General features: G+C 58.5%; 1 protein-coding gene and 1 non-coding gene across 13 annotated transcripts; one reads left to right on the top strand and one right to left on the bottom strand.

Moving 5' to 3' along the window:
* Window positions 1-126: 126 nt before the first annotated feature.
* LOC135285770 (discoidin, CUB and LCCL domain-containing protein 1-like) lies at window positions 127-10,786 on the bottom strand. Of its 12 annotated transcripts, none has more exons than XM_064398418.1 (16): window positions 10,396-10,528; window positions 10,051-10,289; window positions 7,508-7,729; window positions 5,176-5,313; window positions 4,671-4,722; window positions 4,414-4,486; window positions 4,116-4,249; window positions 3,935-3,972; window positions 3,623-3,817; window positions 2,815-2,936; window positions 2,562-2,730; window positions 2,356-2,448; window positions 2,071-2,161; window positions 1,849-1,886; window positions 1,566-1,682; window positions 127-1,100 (listed from the first exon to the last, which is right to left on the bottom strand). In XM_064398418.1, the coding sequence occupies exons 3-16, from the start codon at window positions 7,641-7,643 to the stop codon at window positions 712-714; spliced, it is 1,785 nt and encodes a 594-aa protein (XP_064254488.1). In that variant the 5' UTR covers window positions 7,644-7,729; window positions 10,051-10,289; window positions 10,396-10,528; the 3' UTR covers window positions 127-711. The 12 variants fall into 12 exon arrangements, with proteins under 12 accessions (XP_064254488.1, XP_064254482.1, XP_064254489.1 ...); XM_064398412.1 differs by lacking the exons at window positions 10,051-10,289; window positions 10,396-10,528 and adding an exon at window positions 7,820-7,962 and having other exon boundaries at window positions 127-977; window positions 1,075-1,100; XM_064398421.1 differs by lacking the exons at window positions 10,051-10,289; window positions 10,396-10,528 and adding an exon at window positions 7,820-7,962 and having other exon boundaries at window positions 855-977; window positions 1,075-1,100; window positions 1,849-1,938.
* On the top strand, window positions 236-365 carry LOC135285942 (U11 spliceosomal RNA). The gene has a single exon (XR_010350555.1). It is a non-coding gene; the product is annotated as a U11 spliceosomal RNA (small nuclear RNA).
* Window positions 10,787-10,830: the final 44 nt, after the last annotated feature.

The raw sequence follows: 10,830 nt of genomic DNA, 5'->3' as shown, positions 1-10,830 counted from the left end.
AGAGGTGTTCCCAGCATGCCCCGCGCGATTTGCATAATCCTGGCCGGCTAAAAAGCGGGGAAAACGGCGCTTTTTTGAGGGAAAAGACCACAAAAATGGACGTAAGAAATGAGTTGAAGACGGATGAAAGAATAGAAATACCGAACTTCATGTTTAGTATCTGCGGCGTCTGTCGCCCTGTCCTCGCCGGTACACCGGCGCGTTCCCTTTTTGAGTGGGGGAAGCCTGAGGCTTTAAAAAGGGCTTCTGCCGTGCGTGGCACGGGGGGGGACGTGCGCCGCCCCCGCGGAATCGACATCAAGAGATTTCGGAAGCACAATTTTTGTGAGGGAGGGTTGCCGGTAACCGCCTGTTCCGGCGCCCCGACATCGGTGAACGGCAGAGAATGGCTTTGAGCGGCGTGTGCCGCTGCGGGGGGCTCGTGGTGCCCCGCGGTATTGCCTCATGACTCCACGAGGCTGGGTCGGGAGGGAAGTTATGACACCACAGACGGTGGGAAAGGTGAGACAAGGACTTTAACACTCTAGCCCGGTGGATTGACTGCATCTCTGGCCAGCAGGCAGTGCAGGGCACTCCACTGCATATCTGTCTTTCTATATATAAAACATATTTACATATGATTACTTTAAAAAAGCCCACTGTGAGCACAGGGAAGGTCCTCCTTTATGTGCCTTCCCCCCTGCCCAATATCGTGCTGCTGTACTCCCCTCCTTACAAAGCTTCATGGTACACGTGTGTGAGGGGACAGTGCCTAGGCCACGCACAGGCCCCCTCAGGACAGGGGCTGCCGGTCCCCTGCGCCGCAGCTGGCAGCTCCCCGGGCTGCGGGGCAGGGCTCTGGTACTGCACTGGGGAGCAGCCGGCAGCTCCTGTGATGATGCAAGTGCTGTGGCACATCCCGGTGGGCTCCAGCTCACTGAATGGCATGGCGTACTCAGGCTCTGGCGGCAGCGGCTCCGCGTACTCATGGTGCTTCCCTGGGACGTCATAGTGGTTCAGGACCAGTGGTAGAGCATAGCCCTCTTCCAAGAGTGGCTTGAAGGTGGAGGGACCCGTCTGGCTGCTGGGGCTCACCTGCACCAGGTCTGGCTCAGTGTACTCTGAAACAGGGAGGCTGCCATGTCAGGAGAGTGATGGTGCTGTGGCAGAGGTGGGTGAGGCGGGTTGAAAAACTGAGCATGTTTGGACTTTCAGGGATAGAAAAACTGCCAAAACCCACCCAGTGCAGGGCACCCACACATGGAGACCCCATATTCCTCTGCCACACCATAGAGAGGGGCTCCTGCTGTCCCCAGCCACCTTCCAGTGCCAACAGCTGTAACTGAGGTGGACTACTACTACTAAATAACGTGTAATGTAATAACAACTGTAATGTGTTATTACAGTAAATGATAATAATTAATTATAATAATTAAATGGGCATGTCTAATTTTTCAGGACCTCCTTGTTGCACAGGTCCACAATGCAGGAGGGGTCAGACCAGAATGGGGAAGGAGGTACAATTGGGAAGATTCGGCTCCAGCTCTGGGCTGAGGGACCAGTTCTTGCCCTGATGTCCCTGTTACCTGGCGAATGGGTCCAGCTGAGGTCCCCTGGTGTGGGGGCTGTGGGGAAGGAGGCTGGACTGGGGGTTGGCATGCTCTGCAGGGAGCAGACCTGGCTCGACTCCAGCTTGGGGTACCCTGGGCAGAGAGAGGAAACCCTCAGTTGTCACGGACTGTCATCTGGATGTGCAGGTGCCCCTGGGGCGTGGGATAAGTCCAGGCTTGGTAGCAGCAACAATTAAACCAGCTGCACCCCACGGCACACAGACCCCTGATTTTGGGGAGGAGTTGTGGACCCTTTTACCTTTTGTGATCCTGCAGTTCAGCTCCACTTCTGACTTCCTGCCAAGGGGAGACGCAAGATGGGGCAAGAAGTCCCTGTGCCCACCACCACCTATCTCCGCACACCCATTGCTTTAGGGGCTGCACCCCTTGAGCCCCAGTGAGCAACTAGATGAAGCTGCTGGAATTTGGGGAGGTGATGCTGAGTCCCCCAGGGCAAAGCAGGGAACAAGCCAGGACCAACCTCTTCCTGTGGCAGAGGAAAGCCAGGAGCAGGAGGCAGGAGCAGAGTAGCACAAAGCCACCAATAAGCAGCATCACCAGCAGTGTGGAGCCTGGGGAGAGAGGGCAGTGTCAGCGCCCTGGGCCCCCATCCCACCCCTTTGCACCCATGAATGTCAGAAGCCCAACTGGGGCCACTAGTGGAGGAAAATCAATGTGTTCCCATGGGGGGATGAAGCCCCAGTGGCACCTTGAACACCAAAAGACAATGCTGCACCCCAAGGGCAGCCCCCCCCATGGAACCCACCTGCCTTCTCCGGGTCAAGAGCGATGCCAGGGATGGGGGTGCAGCTGGCTGCGTGGCTGGTGGGTTCAAGCACCTCCTTGGGGACACTGGGCACTACAGGACAGAGCAGGGACTGACTGTGGGGCCACCACAGGGTGTATAGGGAGGTGAAGGCCTCAGGAGGATGTTTCGGACATGGGGGTGTGAGCTCCTGTGGAGGGTCTCACCATAGGGATGGGGCACGCGGACCCGTGCCAGCTGGCAGCCCACCAGGGCCACCTTGAGGGCAACGCGCTGGTGCCAGCTCTGTGGTGTGACACGGATGTAGCGGGCGACGATGGGGGGGATAAAGGCGTTAGAGACCTCCCCCTGGTTGTCAGCATTTCCTTCAAACACCTACCAGAGAGGGTGAAGAGGCGCCAATGGCTAAATATCCATGGGCAGGGGGTCTCAGCCCAGGGATATTCTCCCCACTCCCACCTTGTCCTCCTGACCACTGCTGCCTCTGTAGGGTCTCCAATTCTTCCCGTCGCGGCTAGAGGAGACATGGTAGGACGTCACGTAGTAGTCGTGCTGCTCGGAGGAACCCTTTGTGATGATGCCTGTGAATGCAGGAGGGGGTTCCAAGCTGTCAATTAGGGGTTGCGGGGCTGGGGAAGGGCTGCCCTCTACCCCACTGCCCTCTACTCTCAGTTGGCTCTGAGATATTCAAGACCGAGCTGGGAAAGGACTAGGAGGGCAGGACACATCACCTGGCAGAGGGGGATCCTTCTGACCCTGGGAGGGGATCTGGGTGGCAGATTTCAGTGTGGGACACTCTGGTCTGCCCCCACGAACTGATAACCTCCAGTCCCAGCTGCCAGCTCTGCATTCCTCCCTCCTCCAGCCTCTGGCCGGACAATGTTCCCATTTTCCTCACTGTGGTTGCCAGCCACTGGCACACAAAGCCCCTGCTTTTGGCAGTCTCGGGCCACACAAAAGACGCTCACTGGCACCAGATGCAAGAGCATAATATTAACTTGTTCATCCCAGAAATGGCTGCAGATGAGGGGGGCAAAGGGACCAAAGGAGGACAGGAGCAGCCGGAGGGGCTGGTGTGCTCTGCATCCCAGTTTGCACCAGTAAAACCACGGCACAATGAACTCCAGTGTATTCTGGGAGTTATGGGGGTGCAACTTCCCTGGGCAGTTTTGTGGGGATCAGTGAAGCTGGCACAACGGAAGGACAGTGGTCAGGGTGGCATGGGGACACAGGCCGCTGTTGTCTCCCTCTGATGGCCAACTCTCACCTGTGACATTCCTTCGGGTGCCCAGGTCCAGCTCCAGCCAGGCAGCCTTGGCACCGGGTTCAGCTGCCCAGGAGTGGCCAGTGGTGTTAAGTGCAGCCCGTTCAGCCATCCAGGCTCGGTCCTGGCCCAGCACGTCCACCTCATGCCACCAGGACGAGGCATTGAAGGTGACCACCTCCAGCACATCATCACAGGCTAGGGACAGGAGACAGCACACTGGAAACCCGGAAACCCCAACCAGGCACGGGGGAGTAGCAGCACGTCTGGCAGCTAAAATCATGCCTTAATTTCAGGGAAAATGGGAAAAAATACCTTTATGGAATACAAGTCGCTTCTCGGACAGAGATCCCCTGTATGGAAGAAAGCAGGGGGAGCATCAAACGGTGTGAACAAACCCTGGGGTCTCTGAAACAGGGGTGGTGGTTTCCCAGTGTCAGTGCAGGTGGGTCCCACACCTCCATGTGGGGTGCAGCCCCAGCCACTCCTCACCCACCTTTTGGAGCGGAGCCCGTTGGCAAAGGCTGACTCATAGAGTGTGATTCCCTTCTCCCGAGACAGGGTGATCTGCCCTCCCAGTTCATCCGCAATCACCCCAGCATGCACAGCTGCCTTGCACAGCACCGATGTCTGCAGGGAGTGGGGAGTAAGTGCAGTCCCCCACAGTAGGCCTGAGCACCCCGTGGGGCACCCCAAGGCCACACTCATCACCTCTGGGTTGCTGAGGGTGACAAGCAGTGGCCATGTGCTGTGGGGACCATCCCCAGTGCGTGCACCATGGTGCCCACACTTACGTCCCGGTAGCCCTGGCTCGGGTTGCCCCAGATGTCCCCATGGATGTCCTTGCAGCCCGCAGGGCAGTACACACTGAAACACATGGTAAGGGGTGGGTCAGGGCTCCCTCCCTTCCAAACCCCCTCTTCATACCCACTCTGCTCCCCATCCCACTGGAGCTGTATGTCACGAGAAGGATAGGATGAAACCAGGACTGATGGGGACCCCTACAGCAGGGGACCCAAAAATGGGACTATTCCCCATCCCGACCACTCACCTGATATGCTCCTGGGTGTAATGGGTGCCTCGAACAAGGCAGGAGACCAGGTCTGCAAGGCAGGGACACCTCAGGGTGAGGGATCCCCACCTGCCCCACAGCACACACCCACTTCTGCCTCAGAGCACTCCATTCCCCTTCCCAACCAAATCCTGCTCATTTGGATTCTGCCTTTCACACCCCCATATGTGGAGGAGCAGGGAGGGATGGCCTCTTGGTCCCTGCAGCCATTGGCCCCATGGCACTATCTATGCTGCCTGTGGCTCTGCCTGATATTGGGGTGCCACCTGACTTGGGGGTTCAGGACTCTCAAAGGGGTCCCAGCTGGCTGTATGACCTGCGGGTCTCCCATGTTTGCCCCCAGCCACGGAGAACACAGAAGTTCGGGAGCTCAGGGCAATGGAAGCTCATCCTGGGGTCAGCAAGGAGCTTCCTTCACATCCCTGCACGGGCCAGGACACATCCCAGGGGTGTCTCTGCATCCCAGGGGATGCTGCCCCCATACCTGGGTGCTGCGAGGTGGCATAGGACACAAGGAGGCCTCGTCCCGAGCGGTGGCTGGTGCTGTTGAACAGGACGGTCACGGTGCTGGAGTTTGTCACCAGGAGTGGGGCAGAAGGGACGGAGTTCCTGCAGTAGGGCCCTGCCAGCAGGGATGGCACCAAGGAGAGGATTTGGGATCCCTGGGGACACACTTGGACACCTAGACCCCAGGACTTCACCTCCCCCTGCTTGGCCCTTGCCAGGGCCAGGGGGGGTCAGGCATTTGGGCTGTGCTCAGGGTGGTCCCAAAGTTGTTCCACATCCAGGGTGGCCCATCCCCAAGGTAGTCGCAGCACCAGGGTACTGAATAGTGGTCCCATGAAGCATGGCCCCCTGTCAGGCTGGTTCCATCTTGAAGATGGTTTCATGTTTTGGGATGGTCTCACATCCAGGATGGCCCCAGGCCAGGGCAACCTCATGACAGGATGGTTCCCATGCCCAGGCTGGTCCATTGCCCTCATTGGGCACCTGCCATCACATCCCCCATTGCAGAGACTGGTACACATGGCATCACCCCATGGGACCCCAAAATGGGAGCTGTGTCCTCGTCTCCTCCCCATGTCCCCTTTCATAGGTGCTGCTGAAGCTGCCTCCTAAACTGCCCCTCCCCCCATTTAATCCACATTAATTTGCAATTCTATCTCCCTGATTAAAACTTCAGCTTAGCAGGCAAGCGGATTCCTTAGGGACATCTCTGGTTCCAGCTGGGGACAGAATATGGTCCCAATTCTTGGACTGCCATCACCCCCTGTCCCCCATATCATCCTGCTCTCCATCATGCCTATCAAACCCAGAGATGTTTTGAGCCATCATTGTGCTGGGGACAGGCAACTGTGTCCCTGTGTTCCCCTGGGGCTGCTGGTGACACCTCCCCCTGTGCCTCGGTTTCTCTGCCCTGACCCACACTCTCATCCTGCCTGGGTCATATTGAACCAGGAGGTTGATCCCAGGGGACGTGGGACACATGTGCATGCAGAGATCTCACACAAGAGACCCGAGATCATACAGAACTGAGATCTGCACAATATGCAGATGAGATCCAGATGAGCCACATGCAGACTTCCCTTCCACTGGTTGCCAGATGGCAGTGCTGCCCTGGGTCACTGGTGCCACCTCTGTATGGATTTTGGTGATACCCTGGGAGCTGGGGACCCCTCAGCTGAGCCCCAGAGGCTGCCACCCCCTTGGGGACCCTGCCACTCCCAGCAGAATCAGGCCAGGGGCCAGACACCAGCTCTGAGTCAAGGAAGAAGCCCACAGCCTCTGCCTGCTCCAGCCACTTCCCAGAGAACATCTGGAACTTCTCAAGGACCAGTGTCAGCCATGGGAGAGAGAGTGGAACCCAAGCTCTGTGTCATGCTGGCATGGCTCCAGTGGTACCCAAAGGGGCTGTGGGTGCCTGGCCACCTCCCCCAGCCCCACAAGACCATCATCTCAGAGTCCTCCACTTTCCCACATTGCTGTTCCTCAGCGTGGGGCCAGGATGTCTCTTAGCTTTGGGGACAATTATGTCCCTGAGGCCACAGCAGAGGGGATGGGGACCAGGGACCTTGTGTGCTGTCACCCCTTTGGGGATCAGCCCAGAAAGGGTGAAAGCCCTGAAGAACAGGGAAAACTCCCAGTCCCATGGATCCAAGCCAGCTCTTTTTCATCCCACATGTCCCATCGCATCTCCTGTCCAGCCCCTGCCCCTCACCAGGGCTGGTCCTCCATCCCACCCCACCACTTGATGCTTCCCCCCACCCCCAAGATGTTTTCCTCAGCATTCATCATGTTCCCAGTGCTGCCAAATCCCTCCAAGACCATTAAGTCTGTCTGGGAAAATCCTGGAACTGTTTAGGCAACGGCTGGGCCGACAAATTAATTATTCAGTGGCTGCATCTGGTCCCAGCTGGGCAGTTCCTCCCCAAGCTTCGCAATAATCTTCTCTTTGGGTACCCACCTCCTCAGATATTCCCATTTGCAAATATAACTCTCCTTCAATATCCTCATCCTTGGACATCAACTCTTCTATTTGGGTACCCCCACTCTTCAGATATCCCCTTCTTTGATTATTTCTCTTTGGATAACTCACTCGTCAGATACCGGACACCCCTCATTCTCTGATATTCCCCTCCATGGATACCCCCTCCTTGAATACCCGCCTCCTTGGATATTGCCCCACTTGGTTAACCCCTTCCTTAGATATTCTCCCTCCCCAAGATGAAATCAGCTAAACCCCCAGATTTTCCTGATATTCTCCCTATCCACAACATTGTATCACCCTTGCCTCAGTTCCCTCAGGATCTCCTTACCGTAGGCAGTGCCGGTCTGGGGGTCAGCGAGCAGCAAGGAGCTGTGGGCACACTGCTCCGAGGGCTCCAGATCCACATCCCCGAATGCCAGGAGCAGGGAGGTACCCGGGGGAGCTTGAAGCCGCCAGCAACACATGGTGTGGTTAGGATATGTGCCCGGGTAGTTCTTGGAGCTCAGAGTGCCACTGTGGGGTGTCAACAGTGTGTGGCCACAGCCATTTCCTGCAGAGACACCGGGGAGAGTGCTCAGACAGGCTGTTCCCTGCCTCAGTTTCCCTCCTTGGTGAGGACCCCAGAACAACCCCATGGCACCTGCAGCCTCTTCAGATGTTCTCCTCATCCAAAGCATCATTTTCTGGTGGCTTTTCTGGATGCTTCTGGCACTGGGAACTGTCCACAGGAGGATCCAGGGATGAAGCTGCCAATAGCTTCCCCCACAGCTACCCAGCATGACCCTCTACCTCCAGCTCCTCTGCATCCTCCAGTCCAGGAGAACCCCAGTTTGGGGGGATATAAAAGGATTCAAGGAGAGAATATCCCCACTCCATGGGGCTGTACAGTACTGAGCAGCCCCCAAGAACCCCTGACTGCAGCCTTGACCTTGAGGATAACTTTGGACAGCTGCATCCCCATTGCATCCTTCCCAGGGTGATGCCAGACTCACTACAAAAGGGGCTTTTCTCTGGGCTCACTGCCTCTGGGCATGAGGGAATATCCTGGAAATAAGCTGAAACCACCAGGCATTGAGACCTGGCCATAATTTCTGGGCAGGATTGGGGTGCAAGGAAAGCACCACTCAGCCCCACTGTGTGGGCCAGGCGTTTGTAGGGGTCCAGTGCCCAACACCTCCTCCTCACATCCCCCAAAAGCTGTTGCTTCTGCCAAGCATTCCCTGGCACAGCCAGAAAGAAAAAGGAAGGTGGGCATAGATTTGCCCAGCCTTGGCTCCCCTCGCTGTCGCTGGGAGACAACACAAAGCGCCAGCAAGGGAAAATCCTGCAGGGATAAAAAAGGGGGGGCTGGCTGAAAGATGCCAGCCCCACAGAGTCCCCTCTTCCCCAGCCTGTGGGAAGGACTCGCATCCAAACTGGGGGAGGTTTATCCTGCGGGACTGGGAAAAATCACCAACTTTTCCCCTTTCTGGGCAGTGTCCACTGACAGAACAGAGCTGGGAAGGATCAGGCCCTCCAAGATGGGGGCTGAGGGGGCAGCGGGGACCCCAGGGCTGCCAGGAGGTGTGCTCTGCTGGGGGAGAAATTTGGGGTTTGGGGGGGGGAGTTTCTAGCACAAAAAGTCAAAGCCACTGGGATCTGCATGGAAAACCCTCTATGGCCAGGACAGCTGGACATGTGAGCCCAAGTGGGAAGTCTTGGATGGATCCCCCCAGCTCTATAACCATACTGGTGGTGCAGAGGAGCTGTGGGGACCCATTCCGGGAAAAACCCATCCAAGTAAAGGAAATCTGTCAAAAACATCCTGAGTGTGACCAGCACGTGCTGGGAGGGAATGCTAGAGATAAACTGAGAGCTGCAGGCACTCCTGGGAATTTGGCTCCTAAGATGACACTGAGGGGCCAGGAATAGCCACGACTGTGCCACAGGGGACTTACCCCTAGCCACAGAAACTTTACTCCCCTCCCAAAAAAATGTGAAAACTGGATTTCCGTTGGGCGAGGGTGAACTCACGGCTGGACCCCGCTAGGATCATTCCTGCCAAGGATTTGTTTGTTTTCTCACAGGATGCAAGAAAGACACAACAGGGCGATGCTCCGACAAAAGCCCGGCACATCCCTGCCTGTGTCATGCTGCTGGCCCCGGGAAAGCTCCCCCGTGTCCACCAGTGGGTTGGGGATCCAGTGGAAACCTGTTGCATGATGTGCCCCAAATCACACTTTTTGACCGGGAATGTAGCGGCATTCTGCCTCCAGTGATCCCGGCCGCTCCCCGTGCCTCAGTTTCCCCTCGGGGAAAATAATGCTTTGGATGACCCAGCGTTGTTTCCTCGCTCTTGGATGAGCTGGGGACGAGTGACACCGGGAAACACGAACTTTGGGATCACATTTGGGTGAACATTTCCTCGAGGTCGTCCTGGACCCCGCGGCTCCAAATCCCCCAGGGAGCGGCATTCCTGGGACGGAGCCCACTGCCCGGCTCTGCATTGTAAACTCCAGCGACTCTCTTAACCCATGGATTAGGGGTTCCCCGGGAAAGCCCTGCAGGCGGGATGCAGCCGAACGCGGGACTCTCGGGACCCCCGGCGTAGTCGCCACCGGGGGCAGGGACAAGGAGAGCTGGGGGGGCTGCGGGGAAAATGGGCGGGTGCAGGACCGGCGTGATGCGGGGGTGGTGGGGGCAGGGACAGAGCTCGACCCGTCCGATACCAGAGCAGAGGGATACTGGGGACCCCGTCCCGGACCAGTACCAGGACAGACGGACGGCGGGAACCCTGTCCAGTCCAGTACCGGGACAGGGGGATGGCGAGGATCCCGTTTCGGGTCGGTACCGGAGCAAAGGGATACCAGGGACTCTGTCCCTGGTCAGTACCGTGACAGAGGGATGGCAGAGACCCCGTTCAGGAAAGGAACCGGGGCAGGCGCACCACTACGACCCTGTGCCGGTGCGGTGTGCTCTGGTCACAGCGGGGAACCGTTCTCGGGAGCCCATCCTGATTTGATCCCGGTCCAGACACAGCAAAGAGCCCGTCCCGGACCGTCCCGGGGCAGAGGCGAGCCCGTCCGGTCCCCCTTCCGAGTCCCCATACCGCACCAAGTTCCGGTCCCATCCTGGCGAGCAAAGCAGAAGCTCCGGGAGTACGGGTAGGAGCGGGGCTCCGGTGCCGCGTCCCGGTGTGGGATGTCCCGCCGCCGGTGCACCGCAATCAGCACTCACCGTCCTGTGCGCCGGCCGAACGCAGCCCCAGAGGGCCGAGCAGGAGGCAGTGGCAGACCAGCGCCAGCGCTCCCGAGGCCGCCCCGCCGCCCGCCCGCATCATCAGCATCCTCCTCCTCCTCCTCCCGCCGCCGCCGCCGCCGCCACCCCGGCCCCGCCGCGGCCCCGCAGCGCTGCCGCCCCGGCACCGCCCTCCTGCGCCCATTGGCGGTCGCCGCCCGACCCCGCGTCACCATTGGTCTGCCTCGTTGTCCGTCAACAGGACGCACGGCGGGGGCAGTGGGGGATTCGACGGGCCGGCCGGGGGAGGTCCCGGTGGTGCCGCCGGGGCTGGCTTGGGGCGGGAGATGCCCGGTAGCGCGTTCCACGGCTCGCTGCTGTGACCAGTGGGGAGCGAACTTCGCCGTGACACCCCCGCCGGCAACTCGTGGCTTG

Source organism: Passer domesticus, chromosome 24 (assembly GCF_036417665.1).
Source record: "Passer domesticus isolate bPasDom1 chromosome 24, bPasDom1.hap1, whole genome shotgun sequence".
Lineage (NCBI taxonomy): Eukaryota > Metazoa > Chordata > Aves > Passeriformes > Passeridae > Passer > Passer domesticus.
Note: the sequence above shows the minus strand (reverse complement) of the source record. Positions and strands in the feature narration are given on the sequence as shown.